Source organism: Anomaloglossus baeobatrachus, chromosome 1 (assembly GCF_048569485.1).
Source record: "Anomaloglossus baeobatrachus isolate aAnoBae1 chromosome 1, aAnoBae1.hap1, whole genome shotgun sequence".
Taxonomy (NCBI): Eukaryota; Metazoa; Chordata; class Amphibia; order Anura; family Aromobatidae; genus Anomaloglossus; species Anomaloglossus baeobatrachus.
The window spans coordinates 820297344-820311700 of record NC_134353.1 but is presented as its reverse complement, the minus strand read 5'-3'; the positions used below and the strand labels follow the sequence as shown (position 1 = coordinate 820311700).

At 40.4% G+C, this 14357-nt stretch overlaps 1 protein-coding gene across 1 annotated transcript in view; it reads left to right on the top strand.

The window, feature by feature from the left end:
* The window catches only part of FAM81B (family with sequence similarity 81 member B), an 84985-nt gene extending 70938 nt beyond the window's left edge, over nt 1-14047 (top strand). Inside the window, exons 6-9 of the mRNA XM_075341911.1 lie at nt 2597-2703; nt 5411-5546; nt 7211-7406; nt 13573-14047. Of these exons, the coding sequence (XP_075198026.1) occupies nt 2597-2703; nt 5411-5546; nt 7211-7406; nt 13573-13706 (573 nt within the window). The 3' untranslated portion in view covers nt 13707-14047. The remainder of the gene's footprint in view (nt 1-2596; nt 2704-5410; nt 5547-7210; nt 7407-13572) is intronic.
* The last annotated feature ends 310 nt before the right edge of the window (nt 14048-14357 follow it).

Below are 14357 nucleotides of genomic sequence, written 5' to 3'. Positions count from 1 at the left end.
AATCACACTTATGTCTGTTGTGCTCAATGCAACTTGTGCTTGCTCTGCAGTGAGATCAGAACAGGACATCATTACATCTCATACAGGACTAACCTACCTGTTCTGGGTTATTCCTATGTGAAACATACAATGACACCCTGCTCTGATCTCACTGCACAGCAAGTACAAGCTGCAGAGTTGTACAAGCTTATCTATGATTAAAGCGGGCTTTACACGCTACGACATCGCTAGCAATTGCTAGCGATATCGAGCATGTAAGCACCCGCGCCCGTTGTGTGTGCGATATCGTGTGTTCGCTGCCGTAGCGAACATTATCGCTACGGCAGCGTCACACGCACTTACCTGGTCGTCGTCGTCGCTGTAACTGCCGAACAATCCCACCCTCAAGGGGGAGGGACGTTCGGCATCACAACAATGTCACCGCAACGTCACTAAGTGGCCGGCCAATCAAAGCGGAGGGGCGGAGATGAGCGGGACGTAACATCCCGCTCACCGCCTTCCTTCCTCATTGCGGCTCGCGGCAGGTAAGGAGATGTTCCTCGCTCCTGCGGTGTCACACACAGAGATGTGTGCTGCCGCAGGAGCGACGAACAACATCGATAATCAACCATTACCGATTTTTGGTTTTGGGACGACCTCTCCATGGTGAACGATTTTCACCATTTTTGAGGTCGCTTAAGTTCGCTGGTAAGTGTCACACGCTGCAATATCGTTAATGACGCCGAATGTGCGTCACTAACAACGTGACCCCGACGATAAAACATTAACGATATTGTAGCATGTAAAGCCCCCTTAAGAGTCAGCCAGACTTTAAACCTGGCAGATATTTTTCTTTGCCCATGATTGTATTTTAATGAAGTCATAATAAAGATTGTTTTGTCTTTAATTCGCTGTGTTGGAATAGAAAACCTTTATAATTACTTATGTTAGAATTTTCTATCATTAGCTCATAGCCAGATGACTTCTCTAACAAAAGAAGACTGGATAACGTTTTAAAAATGTAATATACACAAATATTCCCTGCATCCAGTGGTATAATGCCACTGGAGGCAGACCACGTGGCCACTATAGAGCCCACGAGTCAAGGGGGCCTGGTGCCAGTGCCGCCACCGAGTGTCCCACCTGTTCAACTGTATCGGCATCTTGAATGCCAATACTGTATAAAGCAATTATTAAAGAGGAGCGCTTTGCTGGTGCTCCCTCCTCCATCATTCTCCCTTGCTGTCTAATGTTTCAGTGCAGCGGGTACGATGACGTCACTAAAGCGTACTCCCTGTGTCTAGATGAGCAAAATTGCAGACCTCTCACCACGGAGACCGGAGCAGCTGGGGAATGATGGGAGGTGAGTATTTATTTATTTTTAATCAATGAGTACACTGGGATGCATTATACTATATAGAGGACTATGGGGTTGCATTATATTATATAAAGGACTATGAGGTGTGCATTGTTCTATATGAAGTGTTATGGGGGCCCATTATACTATTTGGAGAGGTATGTGGGAGCCTTTATACTTCATGGAGGACAATTTGAGAGCCATTGTACTATATGCAAGCAATTATACTGTGTTAAGGTTTGTGTGGGTTCAATCATACTATGCAGAAGGCTGTGTAGGGGAAATTATACTGTATGGAGGGCTAGTGTAGGTCAAAAAGAGTGGAGAGGCATGGGGGCCATTATACTGTATGTAATCCCATTGTACTGCATGGAGGACTGTGTTGGAGTCACAGTTGGGGAATCATAATGTGTTGAGGTCATCGTACTTTTCCGGGGAAGTTGAAGGGGGATACAGTAGGGTCATCATGCTATGTGTGGAGGGTACTCTGGAGGAATTCAATTTGGGGGTATTGTACAGTGTTTATGGGGAACTTTTGTTGGCATCATACTTCATGGTTACAATTAAATGAGACTCTAGGAGCTTCAGTAGGAGGAAAATTACTTTTTAAGGGCAAAGTTGGGAGATGTGCTCTTCTGTGACCCAGACGACATTTTTTTTTTGGGGGGGAGGTGCCCAATTAGGACTTCTGACATGGGGCACCATAATTTCTATGTACGCCCCTGCGTGCATCTTACTGCTATTTGGTAGACAAAAATACCCACAGCTGGCAGTGGCTGGCACAATGCATCCCAAGATAGTGATTGGGCAGCTTTAATTTACTTTGTACAACATTTGTATTGAATAATGTGGGTCATAGTTACCTACATCGGAATAAAAAGAAAGATTAATTGCAAGATCAACAATACATTCACACTAGGTCTTATTCAGATGTTTTTTGTGTATGAGAGAATACAGACTATGTTTAAGTCACAAATTTGGATAACAAATGGATGTCTCAGATTTTTTTTTGGGGCAACCAGTAAAAAAAAAATAAATAGTCATGTGAACATGACCACAGACTATAATTTGTGCACGTTCTATCAGTGAATAACAAAGACAATGTACAACAAATATGGACGCCTGATTGCAATCCTAAAATATCTAAAATGTAGATATGCATGCTGGCTGAAGCGGCATTACGTCTTCTTCTTTTCTTGAGATTCAAGTAAATGGTACATATTTATTGCACTAACTGACGGACTGATGAATTTTTATTAGGTAATGCAGCTAATAAGAAGAATGGAAACTTCAATTTCTGAACAGAGCAACAAAGTGAAGAGTGCCCAGGGGGAACAGCGCCATGAGATCCAGCTACTGGATTTTAAGTATGTATTTTAATTACATTAATGCAGCCCTGAGCAGAAGTAAGCGCTTCAGTGTAATGAGGAGCCTGGCACAACATTTAGATACTCAATCAATACAGGAAACAAAAGCAGAACTTTCCAATATTTAGAGCACGGTGATCACATATTGATATTAAAGGGCACCTGACATCTGATATATTCTACATAATTCCCTTGTAGCATGTATCAAGCACTGGATGTATAATTTCAGCCGTACATGTTTAATGCTGAAATGATGCAGCGTTTCAATAAAAAATATTCTGCACAGGAGACTAGTCAGACAGGCTGGTCCTTGGCGGCTTCTTCTTACCCGCTGCCAGTGACTGACAGGTCTCTCGCTGTGTGCATTTGTAGGGAGGGACCTGTCACTCCAGGGCAGCGGTCAGGAACCCATCTTTCATTCCAGTCTCCTGTGCAGCTCGGTCCCAGGTGGCTATTAAAATAGGTCTTTCTCTGAAACGCTTCAATGTTTCAGTCTTAAAGTGCACCAATCACCAGGATTTTCGTATATAAGCTAAAGTCAGTGCTATACTGGCACTATCAGGCTGATTCTATACATACCTCTAGTGGTCAGCTCGGATGTTTAGGTTTTGAAATCCAAAAAAGTAAAGTTTATAAAATTAGCTGCTTGTTGAGTGACGGAGGAGATAACTATGAATATATGATCTGCTCCATTGCAACTGCCACTCAACAAGCAGCTAATTTTATAAACTTTACTTTTTTGGATTTCAGGTTCCCTTTAACTAAGGGGGTTCTCCATTTTTCCATTTTGAACAATCCCTGCTTGTTAAAAGTGTTATTATATAATTAATAAACAGATCGCAACGTGTTCCCTTGCTTGAGCCACCAGTGACCAGTTTGTGTTATATTTTACAACAGAAAAATGACCACGACAAAAATAAATCACTACAAATCAAACCCATTCAGAAGTGCCTAACATGGAAATAAAAAACATTTTCTAGCTAGATAACACAACAACCTTAAATAAAGTTTTGTATTATTTAGAAAAAGAAAAAAAAAGAGATAAATGCTTACATGTTTTTTAAAAGAAGGATTTCACCAAACTTTGCAACTTTTTTTCATCAGAAAACTATCACTGGTTTCATAAATTCCCCCTTATGAATTGACTAGAGAGTACAGTAGATGCATCTTGCCAGCAGTGTCTTAAAAGGAAACTGTCAGCAGGCTTTTGCTACCTCATCTGATTATGTAGGGAAGGAGATTTTTAATCCAACTGTGTGTAACATAGATTACTGGGTGCAGCCGTCCTCATATATAATCAAAACATTGAGTTCTAAGCATGTAGCTGAGCTGGGAGAGCTGGCCCACCCACACCAGGCTCTCTATAGAGATTGTACATTGACTATGAGAGGTCAATCAAAGCAGGGGGTGTCCCTTCTTGTTGACTTCTGTGCACCTCTGTTTCTAGTCCTGCAAAGTTAATTACAGGGTAATAAAGCCATTAGTTTAAGTACGCAATAGCACACACACAAATAGGAGAGGCATAGTTGCTTTTTGTTTTTTTAACCCCTACACCATCTGATACTCATCTTACATAAGTTATCACCTGTCCACCATAGTTATCTCCACTGCTGGGACTCACACCAATCAACGGATTGGGGAATTTTTATTCCTGATGAGGAACTTTTATCCACATTACAAGTTGGAGCAACAGGTTGGATAACAGACCACTAATCTATACATTCTGCATGGGGCTGCTAGAAAAGGCCAAGTGCAATGCTCGGCAGGCCCATAGGGAATGAATGGCATTGCAGTCAATCATGTCCACTGCTACTCCATGTTAAGTTCAATAAAAGGTCCTCATTTTACCAATCTGTGAAGGTCACAGAAGTTGGATTCCCAACAACCAACAAATTATCTTTTCTTTCCATTGTTCAACTGGACAACTCCTCTAAGTACATTGTCCAGCTTAAAAAAACAATTCTCATATACTTTATTACAGAATTCTGAGTCAATGGTGTCCTTAGTTCGTTCTGTATCCTTTATATCATGGCTAGAGCAAAGTGGTTAAAAAGAGCAGCACTTTTCTGGAGGATGCGTCTTTTCCTGCATTGGTCTAATATGCCATTGATTTGAATAAGAATTGTGTAACATCTCACTTCTTCTGTGGTGGCGCTGCAGGAATGATCAAACACTTATTGACAGGTTTTCCTGCAGAATACAGGCCCTTGCTGGGGTGTTCATGTAGGGGTATTCTTAGGACTTGATTCATTAAGACTTTCGATTTTCACACCAGTATTGATGAGGAAATTATGGTAAGATGCTCCTGACAAGTGGTGTGCAAATTTTACTCCTGTCAAAGACTGGAGTAAGATTTGTAACGTAATTTGCATTCTTGCTTGTCATACATTATACTACCATAGCACCACACCCCTGCCGCATCCTCGCTCCACCCATTTTGACGGAACTGGGCAGAACTGGCTTGAATACAACAAAAGTCGAAAGATTTTTAATGAATCAGAGCCTTAGTAATCAGCCTATTGTTAAGTGACCATGCTAATTCAATAGGTGCTATCCAAAAATGTGAGCACCTTTAAGTGATAATATATTTTTAGGCAAGTCAGTGAATTTCTCTGGACCTTAGGTAAGTGGCCTCAGACTTCATAGGGGTTTTTATAATATATGATATAAAATAATAATTCTCATTATAAACCATGTTTGTTCTCAGGCTTGGTGGTTTACTAGAGGAGATTCAAGGACAAATCCAAAATCAACGCAAGTGGGCTGAATCCCAGCTAGAAAGAACAGCTGATGAGCAGACCCAGCACATACAACAACTCATTAATGCTCTGAGAGAAAGAATGGTGGGTTGTATATCCCAAATCCATCAGATTTTTTTTTCTTTACAGCTTATATTTGGTATTTTTTATAGTTATGTGTACATTCAATTTTTAATTGATTACAGGTGTAGCAAACTTTAACTTAAAGGGATCCTGTCACCAGATTTGGTGTCTATAAGCTGCGGCCACCTCTAGTGAGTTCTTATATGCAGCATTCCAGAATACTGTATATAAGAGCCAGTATTATGTGAAAACACCTTTATAATACTCATCTAAGGGTCGGTCCGGTCCAATGGGTGTTGCTGCTCTCTGGCCAGCGCCTCCTCTCTGCTGTGATCTCCATCCTCTTTCTACCCAGCCCAGTATAGATGGCGCGTCTACATCATCCACACAGGCCGGCATTGCGGTCCTGCACAGGCGCACTTTGATCTGCCCCGCTGAGGGCAGGGTCCTGCTCTCAAGCTACAATCTATGAGGAAATAGGGGAGACACAAAAGGTACATGGTAAAAAAGTGCTTTTCATGTCCATCAATAGACAAAATAGGGAATGCAAAGAACCTTGCATGAAGCAGTAACCAGCCAGTATGTGTACAAGTAGAGATACAGAGAGCTAGTAAGGCCATGGGTGATTTGTAAGCAGATGATACAGATTTGGGAGGAAATTTTGAAAGGACAAAGCGGGAATAGTTAGATAAGTGAGGTGGGGGAGATAGGCCAGTCTAAAGAAATGCGTTTTAGGGCACGTTTAAATTTGGGGGTATTATGAACTAATCCAATTGTCTTGGGTAATGCATTCGAGAGAATTGGCGCAACTCCTAAAAAGTCTTGAAAATGGGAGTGGGAGGTTCACAATGTTGAGGAGATTAGTCTTAAGTCATTAGGGGAGTGGAGGGCATGGGTAGGGTAATAGAGATGAGGGAGGAGATGTAGGAAGGTGCAGAACTGTGGAGAGCTTTGTGGCTGAGAGTTGTAAGAACAAATTTGACAGCTCGTTGCCTGCCTGGCAATTTACAGGATGTTTTTTAAATTGTAGGTAGTATGGACTGTGGTACTGTTCTTTTTTCCATTTGGGACCCCCATTAGTACTGAGGATTGGTGTAGGGCTCTACATTTATCAGCTATTCTTTGTTTAGGTAATCATTTTAAATATAAAGAATAATCCTTTCAACAAAATAAAAAAAATGTAATAAAACATAATAGACTGCTACCCACCATGTAATGCTGGTTGTTTCTGTTTACCAGACACATGCTCTTCCTTCCCCGATTAATCATTTCCACAGTCGTACTGTTATTCCTTGTAATTGAACCATCCTGAGAAATAAGTCGTTATTTTGAACATTGATGTATTTTACTGAATTAAAATAGCATCATTTATAATGTGCTAGAAATATGATTATTTCAGTAAGTGCATTATTGTCATTTACAGGACATTATCACCGCCAGTGTTTAATGCAGCTCCAGATTTAATGTATGGTCGGAGGTGCCAAAATGCTGAAAGTAATAAATGAAGACATTTCCAAAAAATGAGGTCACTACCTTTGTTTTAGCATAGATCTGATTCAGCAGAGGCAGAAGTGAGGACTCCCGGTCTCTAAATCTGGCGCCAACGTCTCTGTTTTGCAGCAGTTATCACTGTTTTCCATTTTTAGGAAACTCCATAATGTAATATTTGAATTTTGCTTTCTTAGGACACTACAGAAAAAAGACTCCAGGACAATGTATATCACTTGACTTTGAAAGTAGACAACACCGACCAGGCACAACGACTGGAAGGCAAGTTCAGCAAGCTGAGGCATGCAGAGGACAAGATGGCCGCCAAAATCACAAAACTGGAAAGCCATATGTGGGATGAAATTGAGAACATGAAAAGTGAATACAGAGCAGGCAAGTCATTGCCCTGAGAATCACAGCTTCCAGCTCACTCAAGACCTACCACAACATCGCACACATTAGCTTTTAATTAAAAAGAAATCCACTCAGGTTTCTGAGAATACTCTATGCATTTCAATGAGCGAGTGGGAAGAGGTGAAAGATGTGTTCTCTCTAATAAGTGCTGTAAATGGAGCTCTGTGATTACACGATTTGGTAAAAAGCAAAGAAAATGCTCTTTTGCCGAACTTATTAATGTAAGGCCAGCCAATTAGAGGGATAAAAGAGTTTAATATCCAGAATATATCATTATTTCATAGATTATTCCACTGTACAATCTGTCATTACATATTGTTAAACCTGTTAGACATAAATTTCAGTTTATGGCTACAAAAAAACCCAAAAATTATTTAGCAGGATTAACACGGCATTTGTCCAATGTTCAATTACACATTCAATGGCTGTTGGCCGAACCATGTGTCAGCCGATCATCTGGCTGACAGCCATTTAATCCGTCTCTCCTATACACAGGAGTAATGATCTTTATGAGAAAGCTGCTGACAGAAATCTCTGTCGGTGGCTTCTCTTCGGGATTACAAAGTGATCAGCAGTGCAAAATCAGACAAGCCCGATCGCCATCTACGATGATCAGTTGGCCGGCACCCCCACCATGCCGTCACGTGAAGTGTGTATATACTTTTTTATTATAAGGGAAGCACACACAGGGAATGAGAAGCAGTAGTGGACAACCTTTCTTAAGGACTATATCTTTGAACAAGCCTCCCATCAATAAACATCATGTACATAGTGCAAAAAATCCTCAAGATCTCAGACAAGACAGAGGACCAAATTTACTATAGAAGTATATTACAAATATTTAGCAATTTTAGTGTGATTGAGACGTAAAGTTAAAGAGGGTTCTCCAAGAAATGTATAAAACACATAAAATATACATTTAAATATTAAACATTTTATAAATACCTTTATGTAGCAAAAAAGTATTCTTTTAACTACTGCTCTGTCTTGATTCCAAGATGTCAGCTAACATCAATCACACCCTGTCCTAGATCTCAGAGAACAAGCAATAGTGCTGCATGAAGCATTAGACACAGGTCACGTCAGAGCAGCGTCCTGCAGTGTCAGGCATCATGAACACACATTCCTCGGTTCAGTCAATTTGAGAGGACACTGAGCTGTGTGGACTAAAGGAGGAGAGAAATATTGTTTTTAGCTGACTGGTAGATAGCCGAGAATGAACATTCATCTCAGTCAGCCTGACAGTTTAAGTGCGTCTGTCTGGCGCTTCACGAAGTCAGTCCTACTGCATGTCCTGGCAGTTGCCATGTTTAAAATCTCGACACAGAGCAGTAGATAAAAGTATAACTTTTTGCTAAATACAGTTATTTAGAAAAATGTTCAATATTTAAATACAAGTAAAATATATCTTTGTACCGTGTTAGCCAGTAGAGATAAAAAAATTGTTTAAAAGAACTGAAGTCCTCAGTGGTTGATACCTTTTAATGGCTAACTGAAAAGATGGTAATAATTGCAAGCTTTCGAGACTACTCAGGTCTCTTCATCAGGCATGGTATAACACAAAATCTGAAGAGTCACATATTTATACACAACAGGACTTAGAATGGCGCAGTAAAAAAACAACAACCAAGTTATATAAAACAGAACTATCACTATGGCAGGGGGGCAAACTGTTGTGGCCATACATTTTTCTGCAGTTCAGTGTGAAAGTTTTATTGTCCTCTGATAACGATAACGGTCACAGCCCGGACCAGACCCTTATCAGAGGACAATAAAACTTTCACACTAAACTGCAGCAAAATTTATGGCCACAACAGTTTGCCCCCCTGCCATAGTGATAGTTCTGTTTTATATAACTTGGTTGTTTTTTTTTACTGCCCCATTCTATGTCCTGTTGTGTATAAATATGTGACTCTTCAGATTTTGTATTATACCATGCCTGATGAAGAGACCTGAGTAGTCTCGAAAGCTTGCAATTATTACCATCTTTTCAGTTAGCCATTAAAAGGTATCAACCACTGAGGACTTCAGTTCTTTTAAACAATTTTTCAATATTTAAATGTTATTTGTTTTATTACATTTCTTGGAGAAACCCTTTAAGAAGTGACATTTAATAACAGAAAAACATAGTTATGGATCATATTAATGTACAGTGCTGTGCAAATTAATTGGGACAAAGCAGAAAAAAACCCCACATTTTATATTTAATATTTAATAATAAAATGTTATAATGCACTGTTACATACCAATTTTAGTAAGAAATATGTCCTCCTTTAGCAGATATGAGATTTTCAATGCGTTTTTACATTGATTCTACCAAGTTGCATAAATTCTTCAATTCTTCATCATGGAACCACACTTGTATGGCACTGTTTATCATGCGTTCTTTGGTTGAACACTCCATTTTGCTAAGACGTCTCTTCACAATGCTCCACAAATTTTCTATAGGATTTAATCTGGTGAATTGCCAATCCAGCACTTTTCCTTTATTTTCTTCCAGGAATTTCTTCACACACTTGGAATTGTGGCATGGGGCCAAATCTTGTTGAAATGTCCCTTCAAATTTACGCATGAATGGCACAATAAAAACGTTTTAAAACGTCTATGTATTTGGATGAATTTATCATACAATCAACAGGAAATAAGCTCCCTTTACGATCAGCTGTAAAAAAGCCCCAAAACATCTGTTTTTGAGGGTGTTTTAGAGTTTGTTGAATATGATCAGCTCGCAATGGTTCAATTTTGCTTCTTCTAACAACACTTGCTCTGTATCCTTGAACAAAAAGATGGATTTCATCATTGAAAATTACCTTTTTCCACTGGCTAGTTGTCCAAGATTTATATTTTTCTGCCCATGCGAGTCATTTTGACTTCATTGGAGATGTCAGAAGTTGTTTCTTTATTGGCTTTGTTGCCCTCCGACCAACTTCCAGAAGCCTGCGCCGTACAGTCGAATCGTTAATAAGATTTAAGAAAAATCCATGTCAGAAGCCCACATTTTTTAAAATGTTTTCAGATATGCCACTTTTTTTAGCTTTCTTTTTCTTCTTTCTTTAAATGTTTTTTTTAGCCTTTTGACACTATCAAGTTTGGAGCACATTCCACAAGAAATCTCTATCAAGAAAGTGACATTTTTTCTACAGCTAGGTCCTCACAACCTTGTGAAAAAAATTGCTATATAAATAGCAAAGTGGAATTCCCATTGAAATCAATAAGAAGGGTATTTAAAGAGTATTTTAATCAGTTTTTCATGTGGATTATGTGATCTGCTTCTGGACGAAAAACACACTTCACTAGTGATGAGCGAGTACTAAAATGCTCGGGAGCTCGAGGCTCGGGCCGAGCATCCCAAGATACTCGTGTACTCGGCCCGAGCACCGAGCCCAATGTTATCCTATGGGAGACCCGAGTATTATTCTGAAATGACCCCGGCAGCATGTAGAAACCATAAAACTGTAAATTAAAAAAAAAAACGTGCGTGTGTGTGTGTAAGCGTGCATATATATATATACACGCGGAGTGGAGTGCGGGAGGGGCCGTAGCCGAGCGGGGAAGTGTCGGGCTAAAGGCACGGTCATGCTGTGAGGGCCGGCCAATCACTGCAATTCCACAAGTAACAGGGCTGTGGCATTGCAGTGGTCAGCCAGCCAATCCCTGCATAAGGGCTGGCTCTAAAAAGAGCGCCAACATGCAGGAATGTAGACCACGAGTACAGCACGAGTATCGCGAAATTACTCGGTCCCCGCCGAGTAGCCCGAGTACAGTGATACTCGTGCGAGTACCGAGTAGTGACAAGCATACTCGCTCAACACTACACTTCACACATAAAAGGGTTCTTCCCTTTCAGCATTCTGATTGCCATCTGTGTGACTGTGTTAAAAATGATAAAAAACAGACAGTACAAGCCCATCCCAGGTCCAGCTGTGGCTGTCACTGCTCTGGTTATCATTTATTGGCTGCATTGGTTGAGCCAATCACTGAGCTCAGCAACTCGCGCTACCTACATCAGCGGAGCTGCTGAAATGTGACATCGCTGCAGCAGGTAAACAATCTCAGGAACAACGGCGGAGACACTCTGCTTGAACTATGAAGGGCAAGAACGGCTGTTTCTATTCTTCAAACAGGCACATTAATGGGCTGCAGAATGTTGAAAGGGGAAAAATCCTTTAAGATATGTTCACACTGAGTTTTTGGAAAACAAACTTTGCAGAAACTTTCCAACTTCTTGCCAAAAACTCAAAACGTCTTAAAATTTTGGAGTTTTGGCACTAAATGCTCAGCAAAAAGATTCAGTCTGAACTTCCCCCAAAGCAGCACATACAGTTAGGTCCAGAAATATTTGGACAGTGACACAATTTTCGCGAGTTGGGCTCTGCATGCCACCACATTGGATTTGAAATGAAACCTCTACAACAGAATTCAAGTGCAGATTGTAACGTTTAATTTGAAGGTTTGAACAAAAATATCTGATAGAAATTGTAGGAATTGTACACATTTCTTTACAAACACTCCACATTTTAGGAGGTCAAAAGTAATTGGACAAATAAACCAAACCCAAACAAAATATTTTTATTTTCAATATTTTGTTGCGAATCCTTTGGAGGCAATCACTGCCTTAAGTCTGGAACCCATGGACATCACCAAACGCTGGGTTTCCTCCTTCTTAATGCTTTGCCAGGCCATTACAGCCGCAGCCTTCAGGTCTTGCTTGTTTGTGGGTCTTTCCGTGTTAAGTCTGGATTTGAGCAAGTGAAATGCATGCTCAATTGGGTTAAGATCTGGTGATTGACTTGGCCATTGCAGAATGTTCCACTTTTTTGCACTCATGAACTCCTGGGTAGCTTTGGCTGTATGCTCGGGGTCATTGTCCATCTGTACTATGAAGCGCCGTCCAATCAACTTTGCGGCATTTGGCTGAATCTGGGCTGAAAGTATATCCCGGTACACTTCAGAATTCATCCGGCTACTCTTGTCTGCTGTTATGTCATCAATAAACACAAGTGACCCAGTGCCATTGAAAGCCATGCATGCCCATGCCATCACGTTGCCTCCACCATGTTTTACAGAGGATGGGGTGTGCCTTGGATCATGTGCCGTTCCCTTTCTTCTCCAAACTTTTTTCTTCCCATCATTCTGGTACAGGTTGATCTTTGTCTCATCTGTCCATAGAATACTTTTCCAGAACTGAGCTGGCTTCATGAGGTGTTTTTCAGCAAATTTAACTCTGGCCTGTGTATTTTTGGAATTGATGAATGGTTTGCATCTAGATGTGAACCCTTTGTATTTACTTTCATGGAGTCTTCTCTTTACTGTTGACTTAGAGACAGATACACCTACTTCACTAAGAGTGTTCTGGACTTCAGTTGATGTTGTGAACGGGTTCTTCTTCACCAAAGAAAGTATGCGGCGATCATCCACCACTGTTGTCATCCGTGGACGCCCAGGCCTTTTTGAGTTCCCAAGCTCACCAGTCAATTCCTTTTTTCTCAGAATGTACCCGACTGTTGATTTTGCTACTCCAAGCATGTCTGCTATCTCTCTGATGGATTTTTTCTTTTTTTTCAGCCTCAGGATGTTCTGCTTCACCTCAATTGAGAGTTCCTTAGACCGCATGTTGTCTGGTCACAGCAACAGCTTCCAAATGCAAAACAACACACCTGTAATCAACCCCAGACCTTTTAACTACTTCATTGATTACAGGTTAACGAGGGAGACGCCTTCAGAGTTAATTGCAGCCCTTAGAGTCCCTTGTCCAATTACTTTTGGTCCCTTGAAAAAGAGGAGGCTATGCATTACAGAGCTATGATTCCTAAACCCTTTCTCCGATTTGGATGTGAAAACTCTCATATTGCAGCTGGGAGTGTGCACTTTCAGCCCATATTATATATATAATTGTATTTCTGAACATGTTTTTGTAAACAGCTAAAATAACAAAACTTGTGTCACTGTCCAAATATTTCTGGCCCTGACTGTACACTATAGGTCATTTTATATAGACAGCTTTTTCACCTTGTCGTCTAATTTTAAAAAAATACTGGGAAAGGTCCTCCTTAAAATAAACTAGACAATCTCAATAATTCTGATTTGTGCATTTTCCATTTTCTGTTGCTTACAGCATTCTCTTATACCATTGTTTCATTTTCAGGTTTTAAGGCGATCCAGGAATCCCTGAATTCTCTTCAGCAAATTCAAGAGACAAAAGTGAAACTAGAAAGTAAAAAATTCCAAAAAGACATAAAGCAAATACGACGAAAAATAGTGGAGCTGAAAGACGTGTGAGATATTGTTCAATATTAGCTCCTGCTGGGGTGGTTACATTATAGGTGCCTGTCAAATGATCCCAGTGCTTGCCCCCTGGTGCACTTACTATGTGATTTGTTTATTGTGTAAACTTTCTTTTTTACTTAGTATTCCTCCCTTTGGAAAAAAAAAATCAGAATTTTTTGGCAACGTTACACGCAGATTTTTGTGAAGTATTGGAATGTAATAAAGCTACACTGAAATCTGTAAAATATAAGAGAATAAAGGGTGCTTTACACGCTGCGACATCGCTAACGATCTCGTTAGTGATGTAACACGCCAGATGGCACATACGATTTGACGAGATCGCACATGTGACCGGCGCTTAAAAAAAAAAGCAACAAAAAACTATGACCTATGTGCGATCTCGGCAAATCTTATCTGCGATCTGGCGTGTCACATCGCTAACGAGATCGCTAGCGATGTCGCAGCGTGCAAAGCATCCTTAAGTGTAAGAATCATAATGATCATGATGCAATATACTAAAAGGGGCAGCCCCCTACACCTAGCTTCATGTCTGTTGTCTTCTTGGTACCTTTCTACGAGTATGGGATCAAACCAATAAATAACTAATGTGGAATTGAAGTGGATTTGAGGCTCAGATTCCACATCGCGAATTCCCAGCAACTT